At 55.3% G+C, this 20,196-nt stretch overlaps 3 protein-coding genes across 3 annotated transcripts in view; all 3 read left to right on the forward strand.

Moving 5' to 3' along the window:
• Nucleotides 1-1,020: 1,020 nt before the first annotated feature.
• On the forward strand, nt 1,021-5,794 carry LOC142048703 (keratin, type II cytoskeletal cochleal-like). Its single transcript, XM_075075840.1, has 10 exons — nt 1,021-1,255; nt 1,325-1,644; nt 2,379-2,593; nt 2,778-2,838; nt 3,003-3,098; nt 3,273-3,437; nt 3,571-3,696; nt 3,922-4,142; nt 4,445-4,479; nt 4,584-5,794. Exons 1-10 carry the CDS (start codon nt 1,021-1,023, stop codon nt 4,943-4,945), a joined length of 1,836 nt encoding a protein of 611 aa, XP_074931941.1. The 3' UTR covers nt 4,946-5,794.
• A 4,515-nt stretch (nt 5,795-10,309) lies between these two features.
• On the forward strand, nt 10,310-15,610 carry LOC142048710 (keratin, type II cytoskeletal 6A-like). Its single transcript, XM_075075847.1, is given in 11 exon segments — nt 10,310-10,346; nt 11,659-11,791; nt 11,793-12,318; nt 13,199-13,413; nt 13,598-13,658; nt 13,823-13,918; nt 14,093-14,257; nt 14,391-14,516; nt 14,742-14,962; nt 15,197-15,231; nt 15,339-15,610. Coding segments are annotated over 11 exon segments (1,878 nt in total). The 5' UTR covers nt 10,310-10,318.
• LOC142048705 (keratin, type II cytoskeletal 6A-like) overlaps nt 12,269-20,196 on the forward strand; it is a 111,368-nt gene continuing 103,440 nt past the window's right edge. The window contains exon 1 of the mRNA XM_075075843.1: nt 12,269-12,318. The gene's annotated coding sequence lies outside the window, so the exon portion shown is untranslated. The remainder of the gene's footprint in view (nt 12,319-20,196) is intronic.

Below are 20,196 nucleotides of genomic sequence, written 5' to 3' on the forward strand. Positions count from 1 at the left end.
ACGTGGTTTTCCGCTTCAGTTTTCTCATCTTTGGCATGAACCAGGGGAAGAAGAGGCCAGCAACATTCACCTGAGCAGTAGGAGCCCCTTGCCACCTCGAACTGTCCGTCTGTCATTCCGCTTCTGTGGTGCTTGGCTGTCCGTCACCGCAGCAGCACCGACGGGTCCCTTCGTTCCTCCACAGGTCGTCATTCCCCGTCGCCCTCGGAAGAGCACAGAGGAGCGTGATGGTTCAAGGTGTCCCGCTCGCTCCGCTCCAGCATCATCCAAGGTCCCAGTCAGTCGTCACAGATTTGGGGAGATACACTTGGAGGGAATTTAATCCATGGGGAAGAGACACTCCCATTCCAAGCGGCACCACGTGCGCTCCGAGGAGGTGTAATTCCTTTCTAGCAGGAGAATATGCTGAGTCTCTTCAAATTTTGGTGTCATGAGTTCTCGTTCAAGATTGGGAAACTTCTAAAACGCCAAAGGCAATTTTACACATAAAAAGGGGATTTAGGGTGTGTTTAAGGAATTGTGAAAGCTAAGTTATAGCTGGGGTGTCATCAAAACTTCTCCTGCAGTGGGGCTTTGATGGGAACAATCTGGAATTATCGGGCATCACCAGGGAAGGCTGGAAACCCAATGAGGGGCTGCAGAAAAGTGCATTATCTTAAAAATTGATTTCCAAGATGTCATAAAGGAATGAGAGCCCACTTAGTCATTGAGACCTGTTTCCATGTTCTTGTTCTTTTATTCGCTCCTATATTGCAGGGTGTGTTTATAGGCAGGCCCAAATATGGTAAAGCTCAACTGAGAATCTGTCAACAACACCATGCTGATGAAAATAATGAATTGGTTTCCACCTTCACGCCCAACCCGTCCCAGCCCACCTCCAGGAGCGGATAAAAGGGAGTGCCTGGAGCCGGGGAGGCAGAGAAGGCTGTGCAGACTTCTCTCTGCATTCACCCCTCAGCAGCTCAGCCCCGTTGGTCTTTCTGCTCCTCTTGACTTTGACTCTGCTTGGAAGCAACAGCCATGTCTCGGCAGTCTGTCTGCAGAAGCTTTGGAGGCGGGAGTAGAAGGGGCTACAGCTCTTGCTCTGCCATCGGTGGTGGCTTCGGAGGCGGCGGCAGCAGAGGCAGGATCAGCTACAGTTCCTACTCCTCATCCAGGGGAGGTGGAGGAGGTGGACATTGTGGAGGGTACAGCAGCAAGAGCCTCCATAACATGGGTGGCAGCAGAAGAATTACCGTGGGCGGATGCTACGGCGGTGGAGGATACGGTGGCAGAATGGGAGGCTTCGGTGGAGGCTATGGAGGAATGGGTGGCTTCGGTGGAGGAATGGGTGGCTTTGGCGGTGGAATGGGTGGTGGTGGAGGAATGGGCGGCTTTGGCGGAGGAATGGGTGGTGGTGGAGGAATGGGCGGCTACGGCGGAGGAATGGGAAGTGGTGGAATGGGTGGTGCTGGAATGGTTGGTGGAGGAATGGGGGGCTTTGGTGGCCCTGGCTTCCCTGGAGGCATCCAACCGGTGCAAGTTGACCCAAGCCTCCTGCGGCCGGTCCATGTTGAGATTGATCCCCAAATCCAGCAAGTGAAAAACCAGGAGAAGGAGCAGATCAAGACTCTTAACAACCAGTTTGCCTCCTTCATTGACAAGGTGAGAATTCAGGACCGTGTCTGTGTGGAAGCGGGCGTTTGAAGCGACTTTCCTGTGGTGTGAAAGGGAAATCTTTTTCTTACCAACAAGTACTTGTTAATGTTTGCAAGACCGGTGCCTGAGTAGCAAGTTATTATTAAGGTCTAATTAAGCAATACAGAACAATAGACAAGATTTTCTTGCGAATGGAAGATTAAAGAGAACCTCTGCAGGACATTCTGTAGATTCTCTTGCCTAGTCATCGCTTCACCCTAATTTCTAGTGATTCAGGGTAAAGTCATCACCATCTGCTTACTTGTCCTAAGAGTTCTCACTATGTGCTTTTCTCCTTTGATGAAACTCGCTTTTCAAGGAGCTGATTCGATAAACTTAAGAGAGTTAAATATCTTTGATTATTTTTGGTTAAAATGGAAAGCAAAGCAACACAGACTGTCTTGTAAGAGAAGTTCTGTGCAGTTAGATGAAAAAAATAATTCTCTTGACTTCCCTACTGCAAAGACGATTGCAACATCCAAAAGCGATGCGATGGAAAATGGGAATGCTGTTTTCTGTTGGCAACATCTTTTTATCCCGCAGTCTTCGGGATGACTCAAAATTTAACAAGGCTTGTCATGCACTTCAGGAGCGGGGGTGTTTGAACGAGCCATCGTTGGGATGTGGAAATGATGCCCTTGGTTTGAGCAGCGGGGTGTCCCCCGAGTGAATGGCTCACGCGCCCCTTTGTGGGCTTTCAGGTCCGCTTCCTGGAGCAACAGAACAAGGTCCTCTCCACCAAGTGGGAGCTCCTCCAACAACAAGGGCCTTCGGGGCCAAGGAAGAACCTCGATGCCATCTTTGAGAATTACATCCAGAACCTGAGGAGGCGGCTGGAGTCTCTCCTGGCACAGAGGGGGCAGCTGGAGTCGGAGCTGCAGAACATGCAGCAATACGTGGAGGAGTACAAAACCAAGTAAGTGCGGTGCCGGGCTAGGGAAGAGGTGAGCACCAAGACGGGGCCCTAAGACAGCTTGGAGAGCCCAGCCTGTCTTCCCCGTCCAGAAACGGGACCGAGGGTGCCCTGGGGGGAAGAGGGGTTCCACTGGTGCGCTGATGAGCCGTCCAAGAGCCTCGGGCTGTCTTGTCCCCTTCCACAGGTATGAGGAAGAGATCAACAGGCGCACCGCTGCTGAGAACGAGTTTGTGGTGCTCAAGAAGGTGAGTCACAGGGGCACCAGGAGAGAGGGGGTGCGGGGGGCCAGATGCAAAGACGTTGGAAGGAGGCGGCACCAAGCCGGCGGTTCCGACGGGAGGCATTGGCTGCCAGCAGCACTTCTGGGGTGGGAGGAAGCCGTTGCCTACCGGTGTGATCCTTCTTGCAGGATGTGGACTGTGCCTACATGACTAAGGTGGAGCTGGAAGCCAAGGTGGGAGCTCTGACTGACGAAATCAACTTCCTGAGGTGCATCTACGAGGAGGTAAGAGCCCTCCCTTCCCCAGGGCTGGCTGGAGGTGCAGTGAGGAGCGTGGTGGCCACAGACACTGAGGTTGGGCTGGGGGTCCGTGTGGCTTTGGGCTGGAGAGGCTGCCTGGAGCTGCTGCTCTTTTCTTCCCTCCTCAGATGGTCAGGCTAACTCATGTCTCGGTTGTAGGAACTGGCCCAGATGCAGACGATCAGCCGGGACCTGTCTGTGGTGGTGTCCATGGACAACAACCGCCACCTGGACCTGGACAGCATCATCGAGGAGGTCAGGCGTCAGTACGAGCAGATCGCTCAGAGCAGCCGGGCTGAAGCTGAGGCGTGGTACCAGAGCCGGGTGAGTCGGGAAGCGGCCAAGGCACCTGGGACAGTCTCTGCCGCCGGCTGCCTCCCTCGCACAGAGCAGGGGAATCGCCTGAGGTCTTGGTAGGTTGCCTCACTCATGGGTTGCTTTGCCCCCACGCCGTCAGTACGAAGAGCTGCAGAACACTGCTGGAAGGCACGGGGACAGCCTCCGCAACACCAAGATAGAGATCCAAGAGCTGACCAGGAACGTCCAGAGGCTGCGGGCTGAGATTGAGAACGTGAAGAAGCAGGTAGGGGCTCCTCAGCCCCCCGTTGGGGGATGCCATCGGGCTGGGTCTCGGCTGAGCTGGTGCTGTGCTGAGGACAGTGTGAGGCAACGTAGCCCTCGAAGCTCCGGTCCTTTGGAGGAGATTGATGGTTCCTGCCCAATTTCCACCCAGACTGTGCCTTGAGGACAGCTCCGGTGGAGGGTGTGCGGAAGGGACGTGAGAATCGGCTTTTCTTTTCTCCCGCAGAACCAGCAGCTGCAGGCAGCTATTGCCGAGGCCGAGGAGCGGGGTGAGATGGCCCTCAAGGATGCCCGGCGGAAACTGGAAGAGCTTGAGTGTGCCCTGAGCAAAGACAAGGAGGAGCTGGCTCGCTTGTTGAAGGAGTACCAGGAGCTGCTGAACGTCAAGATTGCCCTGGACGTTGAGATTGCCATGTACAGGAAGCTGCTGGAGGGAGAGGAGAACAGGTACACCTCTTGCTTTGTTTCTATTTGACTAAATTCTTGACAGATTTTACAATGTGTGGGTAAAATCTTTGCATGCACTCTGAAGATGAAAATTATATCACTCATGCTGTAATTCTTAAGCCTTAAGTATGTTTTCCATGTATCTTATACAACTGTTAAGTTCAAGGTTGTTCGTTACCTTAAAAAATCATTGGGAAATTCAGAAAGATAAGGGGAAATATACCGTGTAAAAAAAAGGGAAATTCTCAGCTGTGGAAATGTGCACTGCTTGCTGGATCAACTGCTCCTAACTTCCCTCACAGGCTGTGCAACGACGGCATGTCCAACGTCAACGTCTGTAAGTATCCGCACCTGTTCCCTCGTGAAGTAGCAGCAGACTGTGTCTTTCCGGAGGCACAGCTTGCCCGCGGACAGCGTGCGTGACCTGTGCCTCTCTTCCAGCTGTGGTAGGCAGGACCTCCATCACTGGAGGCCGAGGAGGCATGGGCGGAGGCTTCGGCGGCGGCAGCGGCATGGGCGGAGGCTTCGGCGGCGGCAGCGGCATGGGCGGAGGCTTCGGCAGCAGCGGCGGCATGGGCGGCGGAATGGGAGGAGGCATGTGTGGAGCAGGAGGAGGCTTTGGAGGTGGCAGCATGGGCGGCAGCTGTGGGATGGGAGGAGGAATGTACAGCGGCGGCTTCTCTTCTGGAAGCGGAAGGATCTGTGGCTCTGGAGGCGGCAGCTTCGGCTCCGGTGGGGGATCGTCCTCCGTACGGAGATGCGTCACGACCACCTCCGTCAAATCTTCGGGAGTGAGGTTCTGAGCCCCAGAGCCAGCTTGAGAAAGGAAAGAAGCATCTCCTATCTTCTCCCGGCAGCAGCCCAGCCTCCTTAAGTCCAGCCCCGGTGTCCTGCAATGAAACAAACTGTGTCCCCCACGGCCCACCATGTACCGGCTCGTCTACCCGGCCCCGGCCCTCCAAGGGCGCCTCGTGGCAACGCCACGCCCCGCCAGCAGCCCTGGCGAGCTGCCCGTTCGCCCCGAGCCCAGGGCTGCAATAAGAAAAGCCTGACCTGCGGCCACCCAGCACGGAGAGCTGGTTTACAGGAGGGAAACGCTCTGCCTTTCTTGCTGGGTTGTACATTTCTGGCTGCCTCGCGGCAAATGTGTATAAAACTCCTCTCTCTTCTTCTGGCCTCGTCTCCCCTCTTCCTCGACGGCCGTATCCCTGGGGTGCTTCTGCATGCAGTGCCTCCTGCTGCTTCCATTCACTAGCGGTCGGGGTCAGGGTAGGAGCAGGGCAAGCGGGACCCGTCCCTTGGCCGAGCCGGGAGGAGCGTCCATCTTCTCGGCCGCTGGCCGGAGGGATTGATTGCCCCGGGGCGGAGCACCAGGGCAGCGCTGCTCACCCGGTAGCCCCGGCTGTGCCGCAAGCTGGCGCTGCCTCTGGAGCCGCGGCTTCCGCTTCCGCGTGCCCCTGCCCTCCGTGACAGCCGGTAACAGCTCAGGCACACGCGGACTTCTTCTAAGGAGAACAAAGCTCGCTCTGCAGTGCCAGGCCCCCTGTGACATGGAACAAGGTGTGCTGTCCCCGCCTCCCTTCCTCTTCTCTTCGTGGTATGCCCTACTGCCTCGGGATGTTGCCGTGCTCAATAAACCGCAGAGAACATTCACCACGTCTTTGTGTCGCTGCTTTGGGAGCCACCTCTAGGCAGGGTGGTTTTAGCCGCTGGGGGAGCGACCTGGTGGGCAGGCGGGGGTTGTGCTGCTCACCGAGCCGTGCCTGAGCTTGGCGGGAAGGGACCGGGCGCGCGGGTGGAGGTAGGGACGTGCCCGAGCACGGGTGATGCCCCTGACTCCCCTCAGCCACTGCGTGCCTGTAGCACAACGCGATGGTGAGGCTCTGGATGCTCCATTCCTCAATATGCAGTAAATGTGCACGGGCAGGAGCCCTTGGGACCGAAACCGGAGGAACTGTGGAGGTTGTTAAATTTTTGGGCAGGCCCTGATATAGCCCCATCCTTGGATTCATGTATAGTCATTTCAACAGCAGATGTCTTCATTTGCTGTGTCCTGAGAGCTCCAGGACAGAGGGGTCTGGCACCATCCGAATCACTGAGGAGGCTGCAGGTGACCCAGTGCCAATAATCAGGGCTCAGCCTTTATGGAACCTAAGGCACTCGGAATCCCAGCCTGGTGGGGGCTGGCAGGGCCCTCGGGAGCCCACCCCGTCCCACCCCCTGCTTGAGCAGGCACAGCCAGAGCAGGGGCACAGGACCGCGTCCAGGCGGGGCGTGGATGTCTCCAGGGAAGGGACTCCACAGCCCCTCTGGGCAGCCTGTGCCCCTGCTCTGGCACCCGCACAGGGAAGGGGTTTGTCCTCATACTGAGGCGGAACTTCCCGTGTTCCCACTTGTGCCCGTTGCCCCTTGGCCTGTTGTTGGGCACCACCGAAAAGAGCCCGGCCCCATCCCCCTGACACCCGCCCTTCAGATATTTATAGGTACTGATGGGATCCCCCCTCAGCGTCCTCTTCTGCGGCTGAACAGACCCAGGTCTCTCAGCCTTTCCTCCCAAGGGAGATGCTCCACACGCCTTTTCATGCATCCTTGGGTACCATTGGCCTTCCTGGCCCCAAGGGCACGGTGCTGGCTCAGGGTCACCTTCTTGTCCCCCAGCACCCCCAGGGCCTTCTCAACAGAGCCGCTCCCCAGCAGTTCAGCCCCCAGCCTGTGCCGGTGCGGGGGGTTCTTCCTCCCCCGGGGCAGGACCCTGTACGTGCTCGTGTTGAATTTCATCAGGTCCCCTGGGCCCAGCTCTCCAGCCTGGCCAGGTCTCGCTGGGTGGCAGCACGGCCCTCTGGTGCATCGGCCGCTCCTCCCAGCTTGGGAATGTCAGGGAACTTGCTGAGGGGACGCTCGATCCCATCATCCAGGTCACTGATGGATATGTTGGCCAGGACTGGGCCCAGCACAGACCCCTGGGGAACACCACTAGTGACAGGCCTCCAGCCAGGCTCTGCTCCACTGATCACGACCCTCTGATGATCTGTTGTTGAGCCGGGGCTCTGGCCACCTCACTGTCCCCTCCTCCAACCCCCACTGCCTTAGCTTGCCTGTGAGGATGCTGCGGGAGACAGCGTCGAATGCCTTACTGAAGTCAAGACAGACAACACCCACTGCTCTCCCGTCGTCCACCCAGCCAGTCACGCCATCAGAGAAGGCTGTCGGGTTGGTCAAGCATGAGCTTCCCTTGGTGCGTCCATGCTGACTCTTCCCGATAACCTTCTTGTCCCCTACGTGCCTGGAGATGGCCTCCAGGATGAAGTGCTCCATCCCCTCTCCAGGGACGGAGGTGAGGCTGCCTGGCCTAGAGTTCCCCAGCTCCTCCTTCCTGCCCTTTTTCAGGGCTGGAGTGACATTTGCTGTTCTCCAGCCCTCGGGCACCTCTCCTGTCCCCCACGGCCTTTCAAAGATGATGCACAGGGGCTCGGCCAGAATCCCTCCGCCAGCTCCCTCAGCACCCGTGGGTGCATGCCATCGGGGCCCGTGGATTGGCGAGGACCCAGTTTGCACAGGTGGTCTCTGACCCGATCCTGCTCACCCGCTGGTAAGCCTGCCTTTCTCAGTACCCTGTTGCTCGTGTCACATGTTACCAGAGTAGTCTCTGATACAGAAATTGCCGAATTTCTCTCAGAATTAGGTTATATTAACCTCTGTCTTTGATTTCAGATTTCAAAGCAGGAAGAAGGTGTGTACAGGACATGCTGAAATCACAGAGAGTGCTGGGGTTTGTGCAGGAGCGCTGCCTGTGAAACCGGTAGAGACCCAACCACACTGATTGATGATGGCAATCGGCAGCGGCGGGGAGGGAGCAGACATCAGATCAGTCGGCTGTTGTCAGCTAATCTGAGTTTCCTACCTCGGAGTGGACTTCGCTACGTGGCAGGGGAAGGCGGCAATGGCAGGAGTCCTGTGGGCAGGTGGGAGGGCGGCTTCGCAGCCGCCTGTAAGCATGGGCATGGACGTTGGCCAAGCACCTACCCCCGGGGCACCCGTAGGCTGTGGCCAGGCAGGCTGCACAGCTCGGCACCCTCCGAGCGCCAGGAGTCCTTGGGAAACCCTACCTCATCCTCCCCTTCTCTGACCAGCAGTGGGAACACGAAGGGTTGGGAAGGCGTGACACTCCCCAGGGGCCCGGGCTCACGTACCCACCAGCTCCATGGCAGTCGGACAAGACCCCCCAGTGCCGCCTCTTTACGCTGAGAGCAAGCGGGAGAGACCTGGCGCAGCTGGAGGAGGGGGCATGGGAGGGGAACGCTGGCGTGTTTGATCTGTGCTTCGGTTGCCGCACCGCAGGAAGAGATCAAAGAGACAGAAACCGCTTCCAGCAGTGGTTCAGGAGTCCCACAACAACCTGCTGCGAGCTGCCGGTGTCCCCGCAGCAGGTCAGGAGGCTGCAGGCCTGGGCAGAGGCGCGGGCAAGGCAACGGGGAATGCTCGCGGGGCTCTCGCCAGAGGACCCCCTCCACGCGTTGCAGCCCCGCAGGGGCGTGCTAGAGCTGGGGAAGGCGGCTGGGTTTGGCCAAAGAGAAGTCGACGAGAAGGCAGTGCCTCTGAGAAGCTGGGGCTGTGCCAGGAGCACTTTGGGGTTTGGCTTGGAGCGAGAATCACCTGTTTCTGTTCTCAGTTTTAAGAGTCTGTTTCTCCTCAGCTTTTAAATCTGAAACACAGCGTTGTGAGCCTTGGTTGTGATGACTCATTGCGCCATCCTGCGCGAGTCTGCCAGAATCTCTCTGCTGCGAGATCCGAAGCTGCAGCCTGGCTCGGACTCCGTCTACATTTTCTGCAGAGCTTACATTTTGCCAGCTGTTGATGAGTTTTGCTGTGCACAGCGCCTTGCGTAAGAGATCTGAAGGAATGGCTGGAGCCTAGGCTTGGTATTAAATCTTTTCTGGAGGAGGCTGAAGTGACTCCAGGTTTGGCATAATCTTCACATCTTGTCTGAAGACGTCAGAGTGACTCAATCTGGGCGTCTTATCTGTATGCGCTGGATGCGGTCAGCATCCAGGCATTCGGCTGACTTAACAGATCTTCCCCCTGTTGTGGAGCCGCCGTGTGGGATGTTACAACCAAGTCACGCTCCTACCAAGAAGGGCAGCTACCTGCGTTTGGCAATTGCAGGGAGGGCGGCCGTGAGAAGGGACGCCCTGTTTTCTCTAACCAAAAATCGAGCTGCCCTACACCTCCCTGGGACTGCCGTCACGAGCCAGCGCACTGGAGCGCGGGCTGGCCTGCAGCTCTTAACTCTGTCTTGGAGATGACAGCCGAGAAATAAGACCCTCTTTGTTCAAGCTGCTTTTGAAAGGCAAGGTGTCCCCTCCATGCTGTAGGGACGGCTGCCCGACCTCCATCTGCAGCCTGTCGCAGAGGTCAGGCCACACACACCTGGCTAAGCCTTAGCCAACCATGACTTGAGTCCCTCAAGGGTAGGATGACCCTTGGCCAACCATGGCTTGAGTCCCGCAAGGGTAGGATGACCCTTGGCCAACCATGGCTTGAGTCCCTCAAGGGTAGGATGACCCTTGGCCAACCATGGCTTGAGTCCATCAAGAGTAGGGTAGCCCTTGGCCAAACTTGACTTGAGTCCCTCAAGGGTAGGATGGTCCTTGGCCAAACTTGACTTGAGACCCTCAAGGGTAGGATGACCCTTGGCCATCCATGACTTGTGTCCCTCAAGGGTAGGATAACCCTTGGCCAACCATGACTTGTGTCCCTCAAGGGTAGGATGACCCTTGGTCAACCATGGCTTGAGTCCATCAAGAGTAGGGTAGCCCTTGGCCAAACTTGACTTGAGTCCCTCAAGGGTAGGATGGTCCTTGGCCAAACTTGACTTGAGTCCCTTAAGGGTAGGATGACCCTTGGCCAACCATAACATGAGTCCCTCAAGGGTAGGATAATCCTTGGCCAACCATGACTTGTGTCCCTCAAGGGTAATGCTCTCCAGTCCCCCACACCCTGTGCTGTGAAGAGACTGTGGTGTCGCGCAGCCTCCGTTGGAGGGACAGTCAATGACATTTATGTTTCTGACTCCTCTCATGGCTTTTGAAAAGGTTTCTCTGGGCTGGTTTGAGGTGTCGGTGGGTGAAGGCTGCTATCGGTGATACTTTGAAACAACACGTAGTTGCACAAGTCGCATGGGTGATTGTGAAAATTCAAACACACGTGCATTCCACTTTGGATGCTTAAGGGCAGTGTTATGTTGGACTGCTGAAATGCTTACAAGGTTTTTAAATATATTTCCCTTGACATTTATTGATGAATTTCAGGAATAAGCACTAATAAAATATTTTTTTCCTTAAATTTCATACACGTAACTAAAATGTGTATTTGATTAACGAGACCCAGAAGATATCTGCACAGTGTCTCTCTGGTGCATTTCCTTCTTCATAGCCAGATAGCTTCTGCACGAAACATTATTGTTTTCTAGTTTGAAGCAGCAGCTGTTGTCTTAAAAACACAGTTCTCTAAAATGAATTTTTTCAGCGCCCCTTCTTGCCCCCACCCGAAATTTACTGCGGTCAAAGATGTGGGCAAAGACACCATACCTCTCAAAGCACACTTCATATTCAACAATATTTTAACTGTTAGTACTTAAGAAAGCATCGGAGCTTCTTCTACCTTTTAGTTGCCCTTATTTCAGAATGACCAAGTACGATGAACTCAGCCTGGTCATTTGCTTACCAATTTAGGTGAAAAAGCCATTATTTTAACAAGTCACTGTTATCCCTGCATGCATTTCCCTGCTGCTGGCCTGTCTCCAGCCGTCGTTCCCACGTCTAGTGCCCGAAGCGTCCTCTCAGTCCTCTGCAGGTTTGGCAGTGCCCGTGGCCATCTCAAAAGCACAAGGAAGGAGCTGGGCCACCCGCTCGGGTGCTCAGAGCCTCAGTACCTGCTACCTCAGACTCTGGGAGACACATTTTGCAGGACTGTGCCCTAGAAGAAGGCACTCCCATCCCAAGTGATGCTCTTAGGAAAGGAACAAAGCACCTCCTTTCCGGATAAAGAAGAAATGCTGACTGTCGTTAAATGTTAATGTGTGGTATTTTTGCTCTGCACTGGGAAACTGCCTCTTGGAAAGCCCTCGGTAATTTTCCACTTAAGAAGGAGGTTTGGGGTGTGCTTGGGGCGATTGTGAAAGTCTCATTCAGGTCGGTTTTCACCAAAATGCTTGCCTGACGCCGAGTGTCAGTGCGAACGGTCCGGATTCAGACAAACTGCGAAATCATTAAGAAGAGATAGAAAGGTGGGAGGAGGGAAGAACATGACTACATCACCGTAAAACATATTTTTCCAGATGCCATAAAGATAGGAGAGTCCACTTACTCACTGAGACCTGTTCCAATGCTCTTGCTCTTTGATTCTCTCCTGCACTGCAAAGCGTATTTCTGGGTGGAGTCAACAATTTGGCAAAAATCTGTTAACCACACCAAGCTGATGAAGACAGTAAATTTGTTTCCTCTTTACGCCCTTGTAGACCCAGCCCACCTCCAGGAGCGGATAAAAGGGAATGCCTGGAGCCGGGGAGCCAGAGAAGACTGTGCAGACTTCTCTCTGCATTCACCCCTCAGCAGCTCAGCCCCGTTGGTCTTTCTGCTCGCCTCAACTCTGCTTGAAAGCAACAGCCATGTCTCGGCAGTCAATCTGCAGAAGCTTTGGAGGCGGAAGCAAAAGGGGATACAGCTCTTGCTCTGCCGTCGGTGGTGGCTTTGGAGGAAGTGGGGGCAGAAGCAGGATCAGCTATAGCTCGTTCTCCACATCCAGGGGAATTGGAGGCAGCGGACGTTGTGGAGGTTTTAGCAGCAGGAGCCTCCATAACCTGGGTGGCAGCGGAAGAATTTCCATGGGTGGCTCTTATGGCGGTGGATACGGATGTAGAATTGGAGGCTTTGGTGGAGGCTATGGAGGAGGATTTGGCAGCATTGGAGGAGGTGTCATTGGTGGAGGAATAGGCAGCTTTGGTGGCCCTGTGAGAGGTGGTCCTGGGTTCCCCGGAGGCATCCAGCCGGTGCAGGTTGACCCAACGCTCCTGCGGCCGGTCCATGTTGACATTGATCCGCAGATCCAACAAGTGAAGTGCCAGGAGAAGGAGCAGATCAAGACTCTTAACAATCAGTTTGCCTCCTTCATTGACAAGGTGAGAGGCCGGAACGGCGCGTGCTTGGGAATGGGGGTCTGAGGAACTTTCCTGTGCTGTGGAGAGGGAAATATTGTCCTCTCAGCTCAGAGTTGGCAGGTCTGGAGGGCTGGTAGGGTTTTCATTGAGTCCTCCTAAGGAAATGCAGAAAATTTACATCTGCAGAGGAAGCAAAGGACTTTCTCTAGTTTTGGTTGATCCAAATTCCCCCTCAGCGTTTCTCTCTGGTGCGCTCTGTGCAGTCAGGCCAAAGCGATCATCACATACTCGTCATCCCAAGCGGCTCTTTAAATCTCTGCTTTTTCAAGGGTGGTTTCTTCTGGAGGAACTTAGAATGTAGGAATGAGCTATCAGTTAATTCCTGGCTGTTCCTTATTTCAGGTCAAGTACAGATGAGTATTCTTTAGACTGTCCGCACTGGGACAACATCGGTTATAAATGTGCTTCATAGATTTTTGAATATAGGACATACTCATTGAATGCTTTTTGTATCTGATGAGAGGAATGTTCTCCAATATGGACACTTGTGGGATTTCATTCACTGGGAGGTAAAAAATGAGCTGATGCTTCTGAAAACTAATGTGGGTCAAAATTTGTAATTGGAAATTACATTAATCTGTAAATCTGGAATATAATAATTCCAACCGGTAACAAAAAAAGATCAGAAATGTAGCAGAAAGAAAAGAGGAGAAATTTAAGGATAATTGAAAAAAGAGCGGAAAGAATGGAGGCATCTTTCTCGTGAAAACTGGCTTTCAACTAGCCATGGTCCTGTTGGGGCTGTGGAAATGATGCCCTTGGCCTCCCAAACAAGCAGGAGGTTTGAGCAGCGGGGTGTCCCCCGAGTGAATGGCTCACGCGCCCCTTTGTGGGCTTTCAGGTCCGCTTCCTGGAGCAACAGAACAAGGTCCTCTCCACCAAGTGGGAGCTCCTCCAACAACAAGGGCCTTCGGGGCCAAGGAAGAACCTCGATGCCATCTTTGAGAATTACATCCAGAACCTGAGGAGGCGGCTGGAGTCTCTCCTGGCACAGAGGGGGCAGCTGGAGTCGGAGCTGCAGAACATGCGGCAATACGTGGAGGAGTACAAAACCAAGTAAGTGCGGTGCCGGGCTAGGGAAGAGGTGAGCACCAAGACGGGGCCCTAAGACAGCTTGGAGAGCCCAGCCTGTCTTCCCCGTCCAGAAACGGGACCGAGGGTGCCCTGGGGGGAAGAGGGGTTCCACTGGTGCGCTGATGAGCCGTCCAAGAGCCTCGGGCTGTCTTGTCCCCTTCCACAGGTATGAGGAAGAGATCAACAGGCGCACCGCTGCTGAGAACGAGTTTGTGGTGCTCAAGAAGGTGAGTCACAGGGGCACCGGGAGAGAGGGGGTGCGGGGGGCCAGATGCAAAGACGTTGGAAGGAGGTGGCACCAAGCCGGCGGTTCTGACGGGAGGCATTGGCTGCCAGCAGCACTTCTGGGGTGGGAGGAAGCCGTTGCCTACCGGTGTGATCCTTCTTGCAGGATGTGGACTGTGCCTACATGACTAAGGTGGAGCTGGAAGCCAAGGTGGGAGCTCTGACTGACGAAATCAACTTCCTGAGGTGCATCTACGAGGAGGTAAGAGCCCTCCCTTCCCCAGGGCTGGCTGGAGGTGCAGTGAGGAGCGTGGTGGCCACAGACACTGAGGTTGGGCTGGGGGTCCGTGTGGCTTTGGGCTGGAGAGGCTGCCTGGAGCTGCTGCTCTTTTCTTCCCTCCTCAGATGGTCAGGCTAACTCATGTCTCGGTTGTAGGAACTGGCCCAGATGCAGACGATCAGCCGGGACCTGTCTGTGGTGGTGTCCATGGACAACAACCGCCACCTGGACCTGGACAGCATCATCGAGGAGGTCAGGCGTCAGTACGAGCAGATCGCTCAGAGCAGCCGGGCTGAAGCTGAGGCGTGGTACCAGAGCCGGGTGAGTCGGGAAGCGGCCAAGGCACCTGGGACAGTCTCTGCCGCCGGCTGCCTCCCTCGCACAGAGCAGGGGAATCGCCTGAGGTCTTGGTAGGTTGCCTCACTCATGGGTTGCTTTGCCCCCACGCCGTCAGTACGAAGAGCTGCAGAACACTGCTGGAAGGCACGGGGACAGCCTCCGCAACACCAAGATAGAGATCCAAGAGCTGACCAGGAACGTCCAGAGGCTGCGGGCTGAGATTGAGAACGTGAAGAAGCAGGTAGGGGCTCCTCAGCCCCCCGTTGGGGGATGCCATCGGGCTGGGTCTCGGCTGAGCTGGTGCTGTGCTGAGGACAGTGTGAGGCAACGTAGCCCTCGAAGCTCCGGTCCTTTGGAGGAGATTGATGGTTCCTGCCCGATTTCCACCCAGACTGTGCCTTGAGGACAGCTCCGGTGGAGGGTGTGCGGAAGGGACGTGAGAATCGGCTTTTCTTTTCTCCCGCAGAACCAGCAGCTGCAGGCAGCTATTGCCGAGGCCGAGGAGCGGGGTGAGATGGCCCTCAAGGATGCCCGGCGGAAACTGGAAGAGCTTGAGTGTGCCCTGAGCAAAGACAAGGAGGAGCTGGCTCGCTTGTTGAAGGAGTACCAGGAGCTGCTGAACGTCAAGATTGCCCTGGACGTTGAGATTGCCATGTACAGGAAGCTGCTGGAGGGAGAGGAGAACAGGTACACCTCTTGCTTTGTTTCTATTTGACTAAATTCTTGACAGATTTTACTATGTGTGGGTAAAACCTTTTTTTACCCCAAAACAAAAATGAGGTCCCCACAGGGTATATATCTCAGTGGTTTTGACTGAAGTTAAATGAAACAGGAAATAAAAGGCGTCCTCGGGAAATTGCATGGAGCTTAATTGCTTTCTATTAGATGAGATCCACAACTTGCGTTCCTTTCCCTACACAGGCTCTGTGGAGACAACCCGTCCAACGTCAATGTCTGTAAGTATCTGTGCTCCGTCTTCTCGGCAGAATGGCTTTTTCCCTGGGCGCCGTGAGGATTCCCAGGTTGTCACTCGATGTACAGTGAGCCTGTCCTTCTCTTGCAGCCGTGGTAGGCAGAACCACCATTGCCGCAGGCAGAGCTGGTGGCTTCGGAGCCAGCAGTGGCCTGGGAGGAGGAGTGTGTGCAGTCGGAGGAGGAAGCATCCTTGGAGGCCCCTGTGGCGTGGGAGGAGGGATGCTCAGCGGTGGCTTCTCCTCTGGAAGTGGGAGAATGTGCAGCGCTGGAGGTGGCAACTTCGTCTCAGGGGGTGGGTCCTCCTCTGTGCGGAGATGTGTCACAACCACAACGGTCAAATCTTCAGGTGTAAAATACTGAGCCCTGACCTCAGTCCTTCCAAGGAAAGAAGCATCTTCTCCTTCCTCCAGCCAGCAGCACAGCCCCTTCCACCCTGAGCCGGTATCCAGCAAAGAAACGAACTGTTTTCCTTAGAGCTCCCAACCTCCTTAGGCCATCCTGCCCAAGGGGAGATTTGCAGCGAAACACCAGCCTGTTGGCAGGGCCCGGCTCCCCTCTGAGCTCCACCAGCCTCCAGGGATGAAAGACCTCCCTCGTGGGTGCCAGGGACTGCAGAGCTCCTGGGAGCATCTTCCGCTGCGCTTCTTGCTGCTGCCCCCGGCTGCTGTGCTGGCTGAGGAGGAGCGTGTATAAAACTGCTCTTTCCTTTCACTTTTACGGTCTCTTTTTCAACGGCCGAGTTTCCCTTGCGACTTCCGCGTGTCCTGCATGTCACCCACATGCTTGTTTCAGCTAGTTCAGTAGTTCACGTAAGCAGAAGAAATGTGATAACGCCTCATAGTCAGATTTAGGGGGGAGAAACAGGTCCACCTTCTCTTGGTGGAGTAATTTGGCAGCTTTAATATTTTATAGGTTCCTTTCCCTCTTCTCCTTCACACCTGATGTATGTATGGCCTTATTGCAAACCTCCTGTTGCGCGAACCCTACTGCACGGTTGCTTTCTACCAGCACCCCTTTCCTCCAAGTTCTTTCATTGCCAATAAACTGCAGAGAGATGAAAAGATATCTTTGTGTTGTCTTGTTACTTAACGGTCCCCAGGGGAGGGAAAACAGGCTTTTTTGTTGCCGTAAGGAACGGCAACGCCTACGGGTTCTGTCCTACAGCGCACATCGCTGAGCGCCATGAACTGCCCAGCTGAGGTGAGGAGGAGGAAGACGAACTTTCTTTCTCCTCTTAGGAGGTGCCATCTTGCTCCTCCACTGTAGACTCCCATCTCTCTGTGGGGTAGGAGAGCCGCGGCCGTGAGAAGTGTGGCACTGGAAGGGAACACGCGATGTCAACCTGGTGGCCATGAGGTGGGAAGGCTGTGCTCATCCCAAGTGTAGCGGGATGACGTGTCCAGCCCTCAGCTGATGGGCACCTCGGGGGCGAGGCAGGCAGAGGCACCAGTGGGGACATTGTGGCTTGGACGTGGCAACAAACGGTGGCAGTTGGTCTGTGGTGATGTGGATGTGATGGTTTGAACGTGGTGGTCTGAACAGGGCAGTTGCGGCATTCGGACCGTGCGGTTCGAACACGGCCCGTGTTCATGATGATGGATGGATGCCCAACACTGGGATGCAGCAGTTGGACTTGGCGGATTGAACGCAGCCTTTAGAATGGGGTGGTTTGATCAGGGCCGTTGCGATGTGACAGTTGGGATGTGGCGGTTGGACTGGGGTGGTTTGACCACTGCCGTTGGGCTGTGGCCGTTAGCGCCAGTCATAGAACCATAGACCCACAGAACGGTTTGGGTGGGAAGGGACCTTCAGAGGCCATCGAGTCCAGCCCCCTGCCCTGAGCAGGGGCATCCCCAGCTCGACCAGGTCGCTCAGAGCCCCGGCCAACCCGGCCTTGGATGTCCCCAGGGATGGGGCACCGACCCCCGCTCTGGGCAACCTGGGCCAGCGCTTTGCCACCCTCAGAGTAAAAAATACCTTTCTTATATCCAGTCTAAATCCCCCCTCCTTCAGTTTAAACCATCCCCCCTTGGCCTGTCACAGCAGGCCTTGCTAAAGAGGCCGCCCCCACCCTTCCCACAGCCCCCCTTTGAGCACTGGGAGGCCGCAATAAGGTCTCCCCGCAGCCTCCCCTTCCCCAGCTGCACAACCCCAGCTCTCCCAGCCCGGCCTCGCAGCAGAGGGGCTCCAGCCCTCGGAGCATTTCTGTGCCCCCTCTGGCCCCGCTCCAACGGCCCCGTGTCTGTCCCGTGCTGAGGAGCCCCGAGCTGGAGGCGGCGCTGCAGGGGGGTCTCACAGAGCGGGGCAGGGGGGCAGGACCCCCTCCCTCGCCCTGCTGCCCGCGCTGCTGGGGGTGCAGCCCAGGGCACGGCTGGGGGTCGGGGCTGCGAGCGCACGTTGCCGGCTCGTGTCCAGCCTTTCCCCCCCAGCACCCCCGAGTCCCTCTCCGCAGGGCTGCTCCCCGTCCCCCCGTCCCCCAGCCCGTGCGGGTACCGGGGGCTGCCCCGACCCCGCTGCAGGACCTTGCCCTTGGCCTTGCTGAACCTCCTGAGGTTCTCCCAGGCCCCCCTTTCCAGCGTGTCCAGGTATCCCTCTGGATGGCATCCCGTCCTTGTGGCGCAGCCGTCCTCGGCACTGCTCTCACCCCAGGAGGACACGTGGCCAACTCATCACCACCACGCAGTGGCTCAGCCCTGACGGTGCCTGGAGCTCCCAGCCAGGCGCCCTGGAGGCCTCCGTGGGGGAGGACACCAGCGACAGGTCAGCAGTAGGCAGCTAAAGCGTTGACGTAGGGTGGTTGTCCTCCACCCTTGGCTGGCACAAGGGCAAGCAGCACCATCTATCTGACGAGTCGGGCTCTTACATGGGCACCGCACCGCATACGTGAGCGGTGGGAAGGCCTGAAGACGTTATGTGGACACAAATTACTCATGAAAAAAAGCCGCGTGAAAGTATGAGACACAGCCTGGAACCTGCTATTATAACTCCAGATTGCCCAGTCAGGTTTGTCATTAGCCCTCTCTAAATCACATCCCATTGCAACTAAATTAATTTGATTAATTCTTGGCTGGATTCTTCACCGGCGTTGGGAGGAGCAGGAGCCGGACCAGTAGGTGAATCAACCCTGGGTGTACTGTCGTGCGCGCGTTGTCCTGGTGCAGTCTCGGTGTTCGTCAGATGAAAGTACAGGCAGGGAGACGGTCCGTGCTGCAGAGCCCTCATCATCTAAACGAGCACAACAAACGAGAAAGAAACGGCAGTTCTTGTTTGAACTATTACTTTCATGTCGTTTTTCTTATCTTCCCCCAAATATTCTTTCAGTGGACAGGCCTGACTTCTTAATCTGACATTTGTACCAGGCTATAATACGCCTTATTCTCTTTTTTGAATAAACAATGACATTTCTCATTCTAAATTTTATAGGTCGGGATGGGAGAGTCCAAGAAGTCGTCTCCTACTTCCCCGTCCCAGCGAAGTCTCCAAGGATGGGTACCGACCAAGATGGTGCAAAGTGTTCCTGGGGACTTCCCTGGGAGGATGGCAGAGAGGGTGAAGATCTCCAGTGTGTTGAAACCCAGGAAGCCAAAGATGCAGGCTTTAACCTGCAGAAAACCACAGGCTTTTTATAAGTTCCCTGAGTTCTCCCTGGAGAGGGGCCAGGCTGTAACACGGAGGTGCTGGAGTTTATCTTTCCCATCTGCTGTGCTCATGAAAAAGCGAGTCATGTTAATTGCTCAAGGACATCACGCTTGAATGAAAGATCGTAGCAGCCCCGCGGTGGGGCTCCCCTCCATTTGCTCCACGGGGCACGGCGCTAGCTGCTGGCTCTGGTGGAAAAGCAGATCCGTATTTGCAGCAACGGGGCCTGTTTTGCTTAAAATGAGTGAATTTACTTGTGAAAGAGCCTCGGTGTGATCAAGGAATGATAACTCTTCAATACTTTATGGTAGACCTGTTGTCTTTTTGGACATAGAGGATAAAAAATACAGAATAAATTTTTTTTTTCAAGTTCTGGTTTTCTTCAGAGGAGGACATGTGGGGTCTGTGCTAATACAGAACTTGCCCCCAGGACCCTCCTGTGGGCCCTGCTTAGGTGCTCCCGAGAACCTGCCTGCATTTTCCGATCATTTTTTGGCTTGCAAAGAGTGGAGTTCAAAGCGAGATGGCAAAAGCCCGAGCCCATCCCGCTGAGTCTCCATCACTCAGTCCGGGTAACGGGGGGTCGTGAGGCACGCTCTGGGATTGCTGGCCTCTCCAGTTCAGCGCAAGACCAGCTCGGGCTGGTGGGACTCGGAGCACTCTGCCTTCTACCGAGCAGTGTGAGGCAGGACAGAAAGGAGACCTCACCCTCAGTGAAGCCAGAGGCAAAGGGGACGAGCTCTGCAGAGCCCTCAGTGGAGCCAAAGAGTTGCTTGGCCATGCGCTGAAGGAATATCGGGACTTGCCGAGTGTGGAGATGGCCCTGGCCGTTGCGATTGCCGTGCGTGGGAAGCTGCTGGAAGGAGAGGAGAGCGGGTAGATGTGGGTCATATAACCTGGTTCAGGGCGTGAGTGGTGCAATATTCTTCACATTAGAACATGGAAAGAAATATAATAGGTGCGACATTTTATGAGCTTATTGGGGAATGAATCCAGGTAGCATTATATTGGCTCTAATTAGAGCTGTAATGAGTTTTTAATTGCTACTAATCATGTATATTATGGGAGGGCCTCAGAAGCTACCAAGTTTGCTTCCCTTGGGTTGATCACTGTGCAAATACGGAGGAGACTCACCCACCTTGTAGCTGTGTTGGATATGACAGTGAACAGCTGGTGAGCAGGAAGCGTTTGCTTTTATGAGTGGCACGGCTTTGTTGAGAGGACGGGAACAGTGTCTGCTGAGCTTATCTGCCTCTGCATCCTTGGTACTCTATTTAAGTGGCGCATACCTCCTGAGCAGCTGGAGT

Source organism: Phalacrocorax aristotelis, chromosome 26 (genome assembly GCF_949628215.1).
Source record: "Phalacrocorax aristotelis chromosome 26, bGulAri2.1, whole genome shotgun sequence".
Classification (NCBI taxonomy): Eukaryota; Metazoa; Chordata; class Aves; order Suliformes; family Phalacrocoracidae; genus Phalacrocorax; species Phalacrocorax aristotelis.

Excerpts from the sequence above, each read along its gene's own strand:
- LOC142048703 (XM_075075840.1), top strand. The coding sequence starts at position 1,021 with ATGTCTCGGCAGTCTGTCTGCAGAAGCTTTGGAGGCGGGAGTAGAAGG. Across the intron at positions 3,099-3,272 it reads TGAGGTGCATCTACGAGGAG|GAACTGGCCCAGATGCAGAC; the intron begins GTAAGAGCCCTC and ends TCTCGGTTGTAG. Across the intron at positions 3,438-3,570 it reads AGGCGTGGTACCAGAGCCGG|TACGAAGAGCTGCAGAACAC; the intron begins GTGAGTCGGGAA and ends CCACGCCGTCAG.